Source organism: Eutrigla gurnardus (assembly GCF_963514095.1).
Source record: "Eutrigla gurnardus genome assembly, chromosome: 11".
Classification (NCBI taxonomy): domain Eukaryota; kingdom Metazoa; phylum Chordata; class Actinopteri; order Perciformes; family Triglidae; genus Eutrigla; species Eutrigla gurnardus.
In genome coordinates, this window is record NC_139925.1 from 25,569,590 (window position 1) to 25,585,995 (window position 16,406).

General features: G+C 48.2%; 1 protein-coding gene across 3 annotated transcripts in view; it reads right to left on the minus strand.

Moving 5' to 3' along the window:
* Positions 1 to 16,406, minus strand: part of rasgrp3 (RAS guanyl releasing protein 3 (calcium and DAG-regulated)) — a 69,659-nt gene that overhangs the window by 20,608 nt on the left and 32,645 nt on the right. For all 3 annotated transcript variants that reach the window (XM_084021633.1, XM_084021632.1, XM_084021634.1), the window contains exons 2-4: positions 4,935 to 5,073; positions 1,799 to 1,901; positions 293 to 355 (exon numbers count right to left, since the gene is read on the minus strand). In XM_084021633.1, the coding sequence (XP_083877759.1) occupies positions 293 to 355; positions 1,799 to 1,901; positions 4,935 to 5,004 (236 nt within the window). In that variant the 5' untranslated portion in view covers positions 5,005 to 5,073. The remainder of the gene's footprint in view (positions 1 to 292; positions 356 to 1,798; positions 1,902 to 4,934; positions 5,074 to 16,406) is intronic.

Sequence of the window (16,406 nt, forward strand, 5' to 3'; positions counted from 1 at the left end):
AACAAACAACAATTGCCATTTTCTTCTTCTTCTTTTTCATAGGAAACGGTTTAATGTCTGTTCTACGATTCTATTTCCATCAGCCACATGCTCATAATGGGCATGCCCCCCCAACAATGGTGCAAGCAGCAATACTGGCAGCCAAGTAATGGCCCGTTCTGAACGGGTGAAGTGAGGTCAAAGTAGCCATGGCTTATCTAAGGTGTTGGGTTCAGATTTACCAGAGGCTGTGAAATCCAGAGTAAAAGGTGTTAATGTGTTGCGATAGATGAACGTATATGAGGGTCCTTACCTCATGAAATAACAAATCTTCAGCCTGGTTCTCTGGCAGTTGTCACCTTTGCAGTCACGGTACGTGGGGTTCAGTTAAGGGCCAAGGACCAAGATTTGAAAAACACTAATAACACACTACTTAGCAGATCTTATAATATTTAATCATGCTTTAAATGTTCTATATATGACACAATATGGCAATAGAGCACCAGCATGTCAGACCAAAACAAATGCAACCCCTCAACACACAATAGAATAAAGTCATGCTTTTGTGAACAATGTCAAATGACAAGGTAAGCACACAAGACATGCAAGACAATGTGCAACTTGGCTATTATTTGTTGATTGGAATATTGATTTTTACAATTTACATTTAAATTTAAAGCTGACGCTTTTGTCCAAAGCGACTTACAGTAAGTACATTTGTTTAAAGACAATCACAATAACATTTTTTATTATATTTTGTTTATTTAAAGTGGCAGTCCATAACATTTTCATCTATTTTATTATCTTTTAAGTTATTATCTACTAAGTATGCTGCATTTACTTGTAATCGGAAATCGGTAACTTCCAACTGCTGAGTCAGGCTTCCTCTGGTCTAAAGTGTTTAACCGGCGCAGCCAGCCAGGTACATTTCATTACTGCTGACTCACAATGGAGGATCAACAGCCAGAGAAAAAAAGACCATTCAACTTCCAGTCCCAAGAAAAAGAAACAACAAACTAATGGAAGTGAAGAAGCAAAGTGACCGCCAACGAGGGAAAACCACGGACCTCCTTTCAGTGTGGAGCATTTGAAGGCATCACGCAGATGAGAGACGGGCCACACTGTTGGGTGAGGGAGGTGAGTCCCAGAGGCTCGCCTGCAGTTCCTTCTACCGCCAGAGAGGCCGCTAGAAGCAATGCATTTCAAATCGTACAGACTGCCACTTTAAGTAAATGATACTCCAAGAAACCTATGACGAACTGAGACCTTCATGACAAAATTTTCTTTTAAATTGACAAACAGAATTTGTCGAAGGAGGGAAGGGACAGGAGACTGTGACTCCAAATGACCAAATGATGGCCACACCATATATTGGCTGCATTTTTGTGTAGTGGGAGGAAGTGGAGACGCGCCATCCCTCTTTATATATAATATATGGTGAATACAGTTGGTTGATGATGCCTGGGAAAAAATACAGTAATAACTGGTTCCAGGAGGTCAAGACAAGGCAAAATGCCCTATGAGCACTAAAGACCACTTACTGAACAGCTCCAAGGACATTGATCCAGGACAGCATCAACACTGCTCATCTTACATTTCACTATAGAAGAGAAAGGGTGAGGGGGGAAACATTTACTGAAACATCAATTTCTATTTTAATTTTTAGGTTAAGGATGAATTTCCTGCAAGAATAGAAATAATTTATTGAAGGCATCACTTTATAGTAGTACATGCAAATGCTAGCAGTATTTCATTGTTAAAACACTGCATAAATGTACATAAGTTGTAGTTTCTACAGGCTTTCGGCTAGAGGGGATATATCATCAATAGTTTTCCTGCCAGTTCTGAGGATTTAATGTACCAGCGATGCATCAGCAGCAGGGTACGAGGAAGCAGATTGGCCTGCAGTTCCGCATTGTCATCTATGAAAAAAAGTGAAACACAAAATGTGATCAAATTTGTACTTCAGCTGACAGGCACTATGTTATTGTTCCTTACTTACTTATAAGCATAGATCTGTTGATATTCTATATTTCTATTGTTAACAAACCATATGAAAAGATCCAATCAACAAAGAATTGATCATACTAAGTATAATATCAAAAGCTTCATATCTTCATTCCTCTGTCCCATAGCGCTTCACGAACGATCATAGAAATATAATAGGAGAAGAACGGTGTATGTGTATGCACTGTTGCCATTGTGAATGTCTTAGTGGACCATTTCCATATAAAGTAAGCCGACTTATACAGCACATCACAGACTCACTGAGGTGAGGTTTTCCAGATCAGTGGAATGGTAACGTTACGAAGCATAGAGAGTCAAATTTAACAATTTAAAGTTTGTCCACAGACTCTTATCACACCTTAGGAAACAACATTGCTTTCCTCAGATGACTGACAACTTTGTTTGGCTCATTTTCTGTGGAATTAGTAAGCTAGCTAGCTTAATAGCAGGCAGCTGGCTAGTTAGCTAGCTTGTTAATTCTGTCTACAGTGGTTACAGAAAATGAGCTGAGTAGCAGCAGTCTAACAGTCTCTCGAGCTCAGTCCACACCACTCCAGAGATGGACAACATACTTAGCTACCTAGTCAGACATCCTTCTCCAGAGCTTCCTGGTCTTCTCTCTTCCTGGTAAACACTTCCTGGCTCAATGTCATGTGTTATCACCATAACAAAACAGTTCAATGTCTGTTCTACTCCTTTTCAATTTCTTATTATAAAAGTGAGCAAGTGTTTTGTGGCTGTTGGAATACTGTGTTCACTGACACTATTGACACTCAGGGCCCTAGTTTCGTGGCGCAGCGCAGGGTGGCGGAGCCGGCGTAATGCAAGTTTCGACCCGCGCAGCCTTGCGCACGGTCAGTTTGGCAGTTTGGTGGATCGCCTGCGCCAAGATGGGTGTGGCGGCGCAGCAGGGGGAGGCGTCACAGATTCAGCTTGGTGCAGCGGAAGTTTCATGGCAAAAAGCCTCGCCGAGACTTCGCCGAAAGCCCGCCAGCTCTAACCTGGTCTACTCTTGGCGTAAGGCGCAAATAAAGTCCATTCATTCAAGGCGAATTACAGCTCACAGGCAGGTTTCCACAGTTCCAGGCACATTTAAATGCAATAAATAATCACAACAAGCACTATTTAATGCAACTAATTGAATCAACACGTGAATTTATATCTAGATTGTCCCCAAAGGCGGATTGCACACGTAACTCAGCCTCTCGGACCAAAACATCTCCCTCTCTCTCTCCTGTTTTTCATATCTATCCACTGCTAATAAAATGCGTCTAAAAAATTATTTAAAAAAAAATACAGCAGCTCGTGCCTGGTCTGAGGTCTCGCGCCTCTGCAGCCTGTTGTCCGTGGAGAGACACGCTATGGCAAGCCGTTTTAACATTTAATCGAACCACACTGCTATCTGTAATTATATTTTAGATATCCATAATAGCATTTCTCCTAGTCAAAATGTAATTTTGACTAGGAGAAATGGTAATTAAAGATATCCACAATACATTCTTACTAGTAAAACTGATATTTTAAGATATCTACAATTTTGATTGTACTAGTCAAAACTAAATTTAAGATATCTAAAAATCCTTAAAAAGTATAAGTGGCCGTTTTATCATTTAATAGCTAAACTGGATATGTATTGCAAATATCTGTAATTCAATTATTCCTAGTCAAAAAGAACATTTCAGATATCCACAATGACATTCTTCCTATCCACAATTGTCATTTCAGATATCCACAATGGCATTCTTCCTAGGACAAATGACGTCACTTTTGCCATTCATGTGTATTGGGCTTTCAATTTCAGATATCCACAATTACATTCTGGATATCTAGAATGAACATTCTGGATATCTGCAATTGAATTCTTACTAGGAAAAACTCCCATTTCAGATATCTTCAATCCAATTGTTACTAGTCATAATTTAATTTTTTTTTAAATGGCGTCCTGTCTACCTGTCAACAGATATCAACAATACATTTTGTGGATATATGCAATTGTATTGTTCCTAGTCACAATTCTAATTGTAGATATCTGAAATTACATTTCTACTAGTCATAATATGAATTGTGGATATCCATAACGACATTTCTACTAGTCACAATGTATTTTTGGATATTCAAAATTACATTCTGGATATCTGGAATAGTTTTTTCATTTTGGATATCTGAAATGAAAATTATGACTAGTTACAATTGGATTGAAGATATCTGAAATGGGAGTTTCTCCTAGTAAGAATTCAATTGCAGATATCCAGAATGTTCATTCTAGATATCCAGAATGTAATTGTGGATATCTGAAATTGAAAGCCCAATACACATGAATAGCAAAAGTGACGTCATTTGTCCTAGGAAGAATGCCATTGTGGATATCTGAAATGACAATTGTGGATAGGAAGAATGTCATTGTGGATATCTGAAATGTTCTTTATGACTAGGAAGAATTGAATTACAGATATTTGCAATACATATTCAGTCTAGCTATTAAATGTTAAAACGGCTTGCCATAGACGCGCAACTTTGCCGCGAGCTGGAACCGGAGTTGGGGCTGCAGCTGGTCTGAGCGGCACGCGAGGTCCCGGTGTCCTGCCGTTCTGGTGTTGGACGGGGAATCCGGTGCAGCTGTGGAGCGCAGATGATGAAGACGGTGATGATGATGATGAATGGCCCGGCCGGCTTGCTATTATGTCTATTGCTGTGCGCCCTGACCCTGCTTTGTGATAGACTAAACTAAAATGTGCCTACAATTTCTATAGTGATATAATATCGGCATTGTTGTTATTATCCAGGCGGACACACCCCGTCGGCGTGGCACGTGCCTGGTCTACGAAGCTAGGGCCCTCAGTCACAGTCAGAGCTGGATAGCCTTTGGGGCCCCTGAAAGTCTCAGTCTGTGACTGCTTTGTCAGGTAGGGAGTCCAGCCCTGGTTGCAATTCATTCACATAACACTTACCAAATGCATGAATGCATTCATTTAATAGAGCGTCAAGAGATGCTGCCTTTCCCAATATGGATGATCCCATAGTGCCAAGCTGGAGGAAGGACAGCGGTCAACACTTCCTGCTCACTGCTCTGAATCAATCAGGGTTTTCCTGGGAGGGGGAGAGAGACAGTCATCAGAAATAATGCATTTATATAACAATATAAGAAAAATGCATTGTGCTAGTTTTGTGATCATGTAACGTAAAATTGTCTCCTTTAAAATCAGGCAAGGGGGGCAGTCTTCAGCAAAATGTTTTGGATGTACACCAAATATATTGTGGCAAGCTCGGCTCGTGTGAAGAAACAACGGAGATAGCTCACTTTTCGAACAGCTTTATTAGCAACCTGTGCTACCACCAACAATGCATACACGTTAGAACATGGCCCCGGAAACATAACACCCGCCCAGGGCCGTAGCCAGCTATGAGGTCACCGAGGTCCGGACCTCGGTAAAAAAATTCGGAGAAAAAAAAAAAGTGGGCCCCGAACAGCATATTAACACACCGCCACCGGACAGCTTTTATTTTGAAACCACAGGAAGTTATCTATCGGCGGAAGTTGCGGGAAATTTACAGAAGAGATGACCACAGACAACACTGCGAGTTGACAGGTGAGTGACAGCTTTTAAATATTATGCTACAAGCAGAACAAGTTAAACCAATGATCGACGCGATCCAACAGTGTAAACTTGCAGTATTGATCCACTATTTTCGGTCTTAGTCGACACAGTAGGCTAAGTAGCCGAACGTATGAGGAGCGTTCAGACCGGGTGACATTCAAGTAGACGAGAGAGCGATGGTAAAACTTGGGGGAGGTCGGCAAAATATATTGTGGACGGTCACGGGAATGCTCAACGTCCGACTCCCGAGATAAAACCTTTTGCCGGCTGCCCTGGCGGTATCTATGGTAACCATAGCGTAGTAAGTGTGTGTGTGTGTGTGTGTGTGTGTGTAAACAATAAGATAATAAGTGATCATGATGAGAACAGTCTCTCTCTCATAGGCCATAGGCTTATAATGTTAGGCCTATGTATATAGTCAATAAGGTCTAATCAACCTCTTTTGATTTCCCCCTACAGAAGAAAAAAAGAACAAATCAGTGACTGTCTGAAGAGTGAAAAATGTCAAAAAGAAAAAAAATTCAACAGAGTACGTTGGATTCATTTGTTCAAAAGAAAAACAGGCCGTGTGAAAATGAGGACAGAGAAGGGGAGAATGAGCAGAGGAAACAGGAGAATAGAAAGAAGTGCGGAGCTTCTGCAAAGAGTGGAGAAGAGACAGGACAGAGCAAAGAACTATGTGGAAAGACAGGAGAGACGAGAGAAGAGAGGAGAAGAGATAGGGCAGAGTGGAAAACCAAGTGGAATGGATGAACAGAGAGAATGGAGTGGAGAATCAGGAGGACCAGTCAGAACAACAGCGGGTTTCAGAAACACAGACAGGAGAACAAATAGGACCAGAAACACAGACAGGAGAACAAATAGGACCAGAAACACAGACAGGAGAACACAGACAACCAGCAGCACAGACAGGAGAGAGAGCTCAGACAGAAAAACAGAGAGAGGGTTGCCTTCGATGCTCTGGATCCTGTGAACTACAAAAATAAAATGTAATTGGGGTGATCATTTTAACTTATGTTTGTGTATTTGATGTCATTTCAGAGGGCCAATGCAGAGAGAGGAGCAGGATGACTGACTGACACACACACACACACACACACACACACACACACACACACACACACACACACACACTGCTAGCACAATAAAAACATTTTCTTTTTGCCAACAAGTGTATCAGTGTACTTATTTTTGTAGGTGACATTCAGTGTTGGGTAAGTTACTTCAAAAGCGTAATGCATTATTTATTACTTGTTACTGTCATTTCAAAGTAATTAGTTACATTACAATATTACTGTCTTTGAATTGTAAGGCATCACACTACTTTTACATTACTTTTGCATTACTTTTCGCCAAAATAAAAGGAAATATTGATTTTTTGTTCTCAATAGATCTTCTTGTGTTCAATGCAGCTCATTACACAGCAAGATGTGATGTTATTCGCTTCAAAATAAAAGAACGAAAAACAGAAAATAACTCCTATCCCGTTATTCGTTTTAAAAACGGAAAACGAGAAACGGAAAACGACTCGTTAACTGATATTAGATATTGTGTTCATGAATGGGATTGAAATAACAGGGCCATTTTTCATTCCAGATTTGCCGTACGTCTTTTTTAATGACCCGGAAGGCGCTGTGTTATGCTGTGAAATTACCTGAAAGCCTACCTGAGACATTTAGGGGGAGCTCTAAAACACTGTTCAGAAACGCTCTGACAGTGTCTGACTGTCACACCGCGGTGAGGGATGTCTTGTCTTGTTTTTTTTCTGTCTTGTGAATTTCATGTTTTATTTTGAAAAGTAACGCTCCTCTCGTTTCAGGTCACCTGCCCTTCCTCTTGTGTCACCGGTCTGGCGTCTTCCCTGATCCCTGATTGTTTCCACCTGTGCTCCCTCCCTCATGTGTATATAGTCTGTGTCTTCCCCTGTCTTCGCTGCCAGAGTATTTCGTTCGTCTCGTCGATTACGTCCAGCCAATTCCACAGTCTTGACCTTGCCTTGCATATTTCGATTTAGATAAGTATTGCCAAGTTTTATTTTTGCATATAGTTTTCCTCTGTGGTAGAGTGATTTTGATTTGGATACCTTTTGGTTAGGAATTTCTGTTTCATTGTTAGATAAGATTCATAGCGTTTGCTTTTCCTCCTGTTGGAGAGATTTCTGTTCGTTAAATGTTTTCAGCTGTATAAGAGTAGATTTATTTTCATAGCCTGTGTGCCTTCCTCCTCCGGGAGCGATTTTCAGTTTGAGTAACTTTCATAAACTCCTAGATTCTTAAGACCAGTGTAGTCTTCTCCTTTTTTCTCCTACGGGGGCTTCCTTTGTTCTTGTTGTTTTGTTAGTGTGGTCCGTTGGACCTATAGTGTTTTACAGCCTGTTCTGTTGTCGCCGTCTACAGGGAAACTGTATTTAAAAATAAAGCCTGTCTGTACTACTGCCCTGCATCTGAGTCCTCCGTTTCTGCCAAGCCTGACAGAATACTCTGGCCAGAAATGGACCCAGCAGAGGCAGAACAGCTGTCGGGAGTCCTGCGTGACCAAGAAGCCCGCATCTCACGCCAGGAGGAGTTCCAGAGTGCCATGGCGGCGCAGATGGGTCAGATCTCGGCTCAACTACAGGGACTGCTCGCGCAGCCCCCTCGACCCATCGCACCGGCTCCCGTACCACCGGCTCCCGTACCACCGACTCCACCTACTCCGCCCACCCCTTACTTTGGGGCGGGTAGCAGATTGGCTCCACCAGCTCAATACTCCGGGGAACCAGGACTATGTAAGACATTCATTATAGACTGTTCCATTCACTTTGAATTAACCCCCCACGCATTCCCCTCTGACCGAGTAAAGATCGCCTTCATGATCTCGCACCTAACCGGGAGAGCCAAAGCCTGGGCGTCCGCTGAATGGAGCAGGAAGTCAGCCATCTGTAACACTCTTGGAGACTTCGAGACGGCGCTAAAGAAAACATTCGATCCGGTGGCAGACGACCGGGAAAAGGCTCAAGAGCTAAGTGGATTAAGACAAGGCAAGGACCCCGTGTGTGATTATGCTATTCGTTTTCGCACACTATCAGCTGAGAGTGGGTGGAACTCCATAGCGTTGTATGATGTGTTTTTTAAGGGGCTGGCAGCCCCGATCCAGGATCTGCTTGTTCCCCTCGATTTGCCCGCAGGATTGGACGACCTCGTCGCACTCGCCATTCGGACGGATAATCGACTTCGTCAGCTCAGACGACACCGGGAAGGTAGTACGGACACGGTAGGAGGAGCACCGTTCACTACCATCCCAAGCCACCCGTTCACTCACCACACCTCGCCAACCCCACGTCATCAGTCCGCGACTGAGGGAGAGAGCGAACCCATGCAGCTGGGCAGAGCGCGGCTGTCGGAGGAGGAGAGGCGGAGACGGCTGTCGGAGGGAAGGTGTTTTTACTGTGGGGAAACGGGGCACCTTGTAACCACCTGTCCAACTAAACGAACCCCGACGGTGAATGTATCCGCGACTGCAAGCTCTGTTTCACGCGCCTTGACCAAAGTAAAGGTAATGCACCACACAGACACGAACCTTAAGGCACTTATTGACTCTGGGGCAGATGAGAGTTTGATGGACTGGGGTTTAGCGGAGAGATTGGGGATTAAATCCGAACCCCTGGTTAATCCAGTCAGGGCCCGATCTCTCAACGGTAAAGAACTCTTTACTATCACTCACATCAGCGAACCCGTCCACCTGCACATTAAGGATCATGAAGAGGAAATTCGTTTTTTCTTATTTAAGTCCACCTCTCATACACTCATTCTGGGCCAACCTTGGCTGTTTCGCCACAACCCCCAGGTAGATTGGAGGTCCGGAGACATCATCAGATGGGGGGAGGACTGTTTAAGACATTGTATGGGCAAAGAAGCTGAGATTAACCTGTTCTCTGTCAACCCTAATACAGAACCAGAATCCCCGGACCTGAACCTGGTACCCCCCTGCTACCATCAGCTTCGGGAAGTTTTTAGTAAATCCAAAGCTCTGTCTCTCCCCCCACACCGCCCATACGACTGCGCCATCGACCTGATTCCTGGATCCACCATACCTAAGGGCCGCCTGTACTCTGTTTCTGGACCAGAAAAAGAGGCCATGAGAGAGTACCTCACCACGTCACTAAAAGCTGGTCTCATCCGCCCTTCATCATCGCCAGCTGGGGCGGGCTTCTTCTTTGTGGATAAGAAAGATGGGTCCCTGAGACCTTGCATAGACTATAGCCCACTTAATGACATTACAATAAAAAATCGCTATCCACTCCCTCTCATGTCATCGGTCTTTGACCAAATCCAACAGGCCAAAGTGTTCACAAAACTCGACCTACGCAACGCCTACCACTTGGTCCGAATAAGAGAGGGCGATGAGTGGAAGACCGGGTTCAACACTTCGAGTGGCCATTACGAGTATCTGGTCATGCCATTCGGTCTCACCAATGCCCCCGCCGTGTTTCAGGCCATGATTAATGATGTGTTGAGGGACTTCTTGGATCATTTTGTCTATGTATATTTAGACGATATTTTGATTTACTCACCTGACATTGACACTCACCAAGACCATGTGACCAAAGTTCTTAAAAGACTCCTAGACAATCACTTGTATGTGAAGGCCGAGAAGAGTGTATTTCATGCCGACACCGTCTCCTTTCTGGGCTTCATCGTAGCCCCTGGAAGAGTTCAGATGGACCCGGCTAAAGTTAGCGCTGTAGCCGAATGGCCCACACCTGATAGCCGCAAGAAGGTTCAGCAATTTTTGGGGTTTGCTAACTTTTACAGGCGGTTTATCAGAGGCTTTAGCGCAATAGCGGCTCCTCTTCATGCTCTTACCTCCACTCAGGTGCAGTTCCACTGGTCGCCCGCAGCAGAGAAAGCATTCCAGGATCTCAAGCTCCGCTTCACGTCAGCCCCCATCCTCACCATGCCGGACCCTCAGCGGCAGTTTGTGGTCGAAGTAGACGCATCGAACGAAGGGGTGGGCGCCATCCTCTCCCAACGATCGGAAAAGGATGGCAAGATACACCCATGCGCCTTCCTGTCGCGGCGGCTGTCCAGAGCTGAAAGGAACTATGATGTGGGCAACCGAGAACTACTGGCGGTCAAACTTGCCCTCGAAGAGTGGAGGCATTGGCTAGAGGGGGCCGAACAACCGTTCATAGTCTGGACTGATCACCGAAATCTTGAGTACATCAGAAAAGCTAAGAGGCTAAACTCTCGCCAGGCCAGGTGGGCGCTCTTTTTTAACCGCTTCTCTTTCTCTCTTTCCTACAGGCCGGGGTCCCGGAACGTCAAGCCAGACGCGCTATCCCGGCTATTCGACCCCGAGCCTGTTGCCAAGGAACCTGAAACCATCCTTCCACTAACCTGTGTGGTAGGAGCGGTCTCCTGGCAGATAGAAGAAGAGGTGAAGCAGGCTAATGGTGGGGTTCCATCACCTCGTGGGTGCCCAGATAATCGGTTGTTTGTGCCGGCCGGGCTGCGCCCACAGGTGATTCATTGGGCCCATACCTCACTGCTTTCATGCCACCCGGGAGTTCAGAGAACAATGTTCGTCATCTCCCGACGGTTCTGGTGGCCGTCCATGGAGCCGGAGGTTCGGGAGTACGTGGAGGCATGCTCGGTCTGCGCCCGCAACAAGACATCCTCCCGGCCTCGAATGGGTCTCCTGCAACCACTCCCCATCCCCTCCAGACCGTGGTCGGACATCTCCATGGACTTCGTCACGGGGCTCCCGGTATCCCAAGGTAACACCACTGTCCTCACCGTGGTAGACCGTTTCTCTAAAATGGTCAAATTTATTGCCTTGCCCAAGCTACCCTCCGCCAAAGAGTTGGCGGAGGTCATGATGAATCAGGTTTTCAGGGTCCATGGATTCCCCAAAGACATTGTTTCCGACCGGGGGCCCCAGTTCGTGTCACGGTTCTGGAGGGAGTTCTGTAGGCTCATCGGCGCCAAGGCCAGCCTGACCTCAGGATACCACCCGGAGGCCAACGGCCAGACCGAGCGCCTCAACCAACAATTGGAAACCGGCCTCCGGTGCCTACTCTCCCAGAATCCCTCGACATGGAGCAAGAACCTGGTCTGGGTTGAGTATGCCCATAATTCTTTACCCACATCTGCTACAGGATTCTCACCATTCAAATGTGCTTACGGTTATCAACCCCCAGTTTTTCCAGAGAACGAACGGGAGGTTTCGGTCCCCTCTGCCCACGCCATGATTCGACGCTGCCACCGTGTCTGGGCAGCCGCCCGCCAGGTGCTAATTCGCCAGGGGGATCGGGTGAAGAAGGCGGCAGACCGCAAGAGGCGTCCTGCTCCAGCTTACCAGGTGGGCCAGAAAGTGTGGCTCTCGGCCAAGGACCTCCACCTTAAGGTTCCCTCCAGGAAGCTAGCTCCTCGGTTCGTGGGACCATTCCCGGTCGCCCAGATCATCGGACCTGCAGCTGTGCGTCTTCGTCTGCCCCGGCCCCTTCGTGTGCATCCCACATTCCATGTCAGCCAGATCAAACCTGTCAAGGAAAGTCAAATGGTCCCGACCACCACGGCCCCTCCACCACCCGAAGTAATTGAAGGGGGTCCGGTGTACAAGGTAAAGCAGCTGTTGGCAGTACGCAACCGGGGCCGGGGCAGACAGTATCTAGTGGACTGGGAGGGATACGGACCTGAGGAGAGACAGTGGATCCCTTCCCACCACATCGTGGACCCCACCCTCATCGATGACTTTCATAAAAATAACCCTGGGCAGCCTGGGCCGTCAGGTGTCGGCCGTAGAGGGGGGGGTACTGTCACACCGCGGTGAGGGATGTCTTGTCTTGGTTTTTTTCTGTCTTGTGAATTTCATGTTTTATTTTGAAAAGTAACGCTCCTCTCGTTTCAGGTCACCTGCCCTTCCTCTTGTGTCACCGGTCTGGCGTCTTCCCTGATCCCTGATTGTTTCCACCTGTGCTCCCTCCCTCATGTGTATATAGTCTGTGTCTTCCCCTGTCTTCGCTGCCAGAGTATTTCGTTCGTCTCGTCGATTACGTCCAGCCAATTCCACAGTCTTGACCTTGCCTTGCATATTTCGATTTAGATAAGTATTGCCAAGTTTTATTTTTGCATATAGTTTTCCTCTGTGGTAGAGTGATTTTGATTTGGATACCTTTTGGTTAGGAATTTCTGTTTCATTGTTAGATAAGATTCATAGCGTTTGCTTTTCCTCCTGTTGGAGAGATTTCTGTTCGTTAAATGTTTTCAGCTGTATAAGAGTAGATTTATTTTCATAGCCTGTGTGCCTTCCTCCTCCGGGAGCGATTTTCAGTTTGAGTAACTTTCATAAACTCCTAGATTCTTAAGACCAGTGTAGTCTTCTCCTTTTTTCTCCTACGGGGGCTTCCTTTGTTCTTGTTGTTTTGTTAGTGTGGTCCGTTGGACCTATAGTGTTTTACAGCCTGTTCTGTTGTCGCCGTCTACAGGGAAACTGTATTTAAAAATAAAGCCTGTCTGTACTACTGCCCTGCATCTGAGTCCTCCGTTTCTGCCAAGCCTGACACTGACGCTCGCATTTTGAAGTAAACCTACTGTTTTAAACACGCACCAAAAGCGTTATGAAGCAGACATAAAAGCGGTCCAAAACCGACGGGGAGAATCGGAGCCTCCGCCTCCTCGCCGCTGCCCCTCAGCTGTTGATCCTCGGTGTGCCGGGTCGGCTGCGCTCTGACCGACCGGGAGCCGCTCCATGAGTCGGTGTCCAGCTCATGGAGCCTGCTAACAACAGCGATTAATTAACATAGTGTAGAGTTACACGGACCGGCTTTCACACTTTTCCAAGAGCGTATGCCCATCTCGCGATCGCGAATGTAGAGTCTATTGATTTCGGGTTTAAAATGCATTGTAACGCGCGTTACTGAGATTTGTACCGAGTAAAATATTACCAGTTTTTTTTTTGTAATGCCTTACATTACCGCGTTACAACAAAACGTAATGCATTACAGTAATGCATTACTTTTGTAACGCGTTACTCCCAACACTGGTGACATTTGTGCAAAAACTGGTAAAAGGGGTGTCTTTCCTGGGACGGACCTCTCCAATTTCTTAAATCCTGGCTACGGCCCTGCCCCCGCCCCCAACTATATCCGCCTCCGGCCGCAAGGCGTGATGGGCAATGGAGTCCCTCTCCAGTGTACCGGCTCCCCGGCGCTACACAGCCCCCCCCCCTAGCTGGTTAGCTGCCCCCAGCAACCTAAGAATCCAGCACAAAGTCCCGCAGGTGTTGAGGCAGCCGGGGTGGCCGGCGAGCCCGCTGAGAAGGTGCGTCTGTCGGGTCAGAAGAACGTAGCGGGGTGTGAGGCTGGACCTACGGGTCGGCCTCAGCTGCAGTGAGGGTGGGGGCTTCCCTTACTGCCTGTGCCAACGGCTGGTAAGGGGCCAGTCTATCCCGGTGAAGGACCACAACCCGGTTGCGCTTAACCATCCGGACCCGGTACACCACGTCAGACAGTTTCTCCAATACCACGCACGGCCCCACCCACTGGCACATGAGTTTAGGGGACAACCCTTTCCTTCGCTCCGGGCTAAACACCTACACCCAGTCTCCTGCAGCAAAGTCCGACCCTCGGCAACGAGAGTCATAGGCCCGCTTCTGACGGGCCCCAGCATCGGCCAGGGGCTTGCGTGTCAGTTCGTGGACCTCCCGCAGCCGTTCGCGGAGGTGGTAGAAGTAGTCCAACCCTGGTTCGCCCTCCACCTCAGGCTCAGGGGGAGGACCGAAGACCAGGTCCACAGGAGTGCGCAGCTCGCGCCCAAACATAAGAGCTGCCGGGGTGCACTTGGTGGACTCTTGGACTGCCGTCCGGTAAACCCACAGAACTATAGGGAGGTGCAGGTCCCAGTCCCGCTGCCGCTGGCTGGTCAGGATCGCGAGTTGAGTCACCAGAGTCCGGTTGAACCGTTCCACCAAACCGTGTAGTGGAGTGGTGCGAGTCTTCTTTACCCCCAGTCGCCGGCAGACCTCACCTAAAACCCGGGACTCAAGGTTCCGGCCTTGGTCGCTGTGCAGCTCCTCTGGCACCCCGAACCGGCAGAACATCTCATTGGTCAGGTAGTGGCGGTCTGATCAGGAACCGCGTACGCCTCTGGCCACTTGGTGAAGTATGTCCATTGCCACTAGGACATACCGGTTCCCACTGTCAGTGACTGGAACTGACCGAGGATGTCGACGCCCACCCGCTCCATGGGAGCCCCCACCTGGTACTGCTGCAGAGGAGCATGAGAGCGTCACTGCAGCCATCGTCTGGGGAGTCAGCGTGCAGGACTGCCACTCTAGGGGTCGACGCCTCCCTCTCCTCAACGCGTTGGCAGTGCCTGCAGTCCCCCATCTCACAGGGCCGACAGGACAGGGCGTCAGCGTTGCTGTGGAGCCGGCCTGGGCGATGTTTTACCTCAAAGTCGTAGTCCTGCAGTATCTGCAGTCACCTGGCCAGCTGACCCTCAGGCTCTTTAAAGTGCAACATCCAGGTGAGGGATGCGTGGTCAGTCCGCAGCAGGAACCTCTGCCCTTAGAGGTAGGGACAGAAGTGGCGGAGCCCGAGGATGATGGCCAGCAGTTCTCTGCGGGTGACACAATAGTTCCTCTCCGGCCGGCTCAGAGAACAGCTGTAGTAGGCCACTACCTGTTCCCCATGCTCCCCCTCCTGGGACAACACTGCACCGACCCCCACATTGCTGGCATTGGTGTCTATGAATGGTAGTTTGGGGTCAGGATAAGCCAGAACAGGGGCTGTCGTAAGGGCGGACTGGAGCTGCGTGAAGGCGGCAGTGCAGTCCTCACCCCACCGGAACACCTGGCCTTTTTGGGTCAACTGATGCAGTGGGCTGGCGATGGTAGCAAAGTCTCTCACGTACCGCCGATAATAGGAGGCCAGCCCTAGGAAACTCTGCAGCTCCTGGATGTTTTGAGGAACTGGCCAGTCCCTCACTGCAGCGACCTTTCCCGGCTCAGTGGACACCCCTGCTGCACTGACAACGTGGCCCAGGAAGGACGTCTGCTGCCGGAGTAAGCTGCACTTTTTCGGGTGCAGACGTAACCCGGCCTGGCGAATGGCTTTGAAAACGTCTCTCAGGTTACATAGAGCCCCTTCTAAATCGGTCGCGTGGACCAGCAGGTCGTCGAGATACACCACACAGCGGCTTGGGGGGATGTCGGCCAGGACCCTCTCCATCAGGCGCTCAAAGGTGGCCGGGGCATTGCAGAGCCCGAAGGGCATTACGGTGAACTGCCACAGTCCCTGACCAATGGAGAACGCCGTCTTTGGTCGGGCCTCCTTTGCCAACTCTACCTGCAAGTAGCTGCTGCGGAGGTCCAGGGAGCTGAACCACCTAGACCCAGCAATGCGGTCGAGGGCGTCGTCAACGCGGGGCAGCGGGTAAGAGTCCTTCCTGGTGGCTTCGTTGAGGAGTCTGTAGTCCACGCAGAACCGCCAGGTACTGTCTTTCTTCCTCACCAGGACTGCGGGTGCCGCCCATGGACTATCAGACGGCTCAATGACCCCCGCCGCTGCCATCTCTCTGATTTTCTCCTCGGCCGCGTTCCTTTTTGCGAAGGGCAGGCGGCGTGGGCAGAGATGAATGGAGCGTGTGTCTCCAGTGTCAATGTGGTGCTGGACCAAGTTGGTCCAGTTACAGTCCTCGTCGTTGGCTGCGAAGATATCAGCAAACAGTTCCAACAGTTCCCGCAGCTGGCCCTTTTGCTCCGGGTCTAGACCCTCACAGCTCCGCTGGAGCAGATCCTCGACGGCAGCTCTGGTTTCAGCTGACGGTGTTTGGGCTGCTG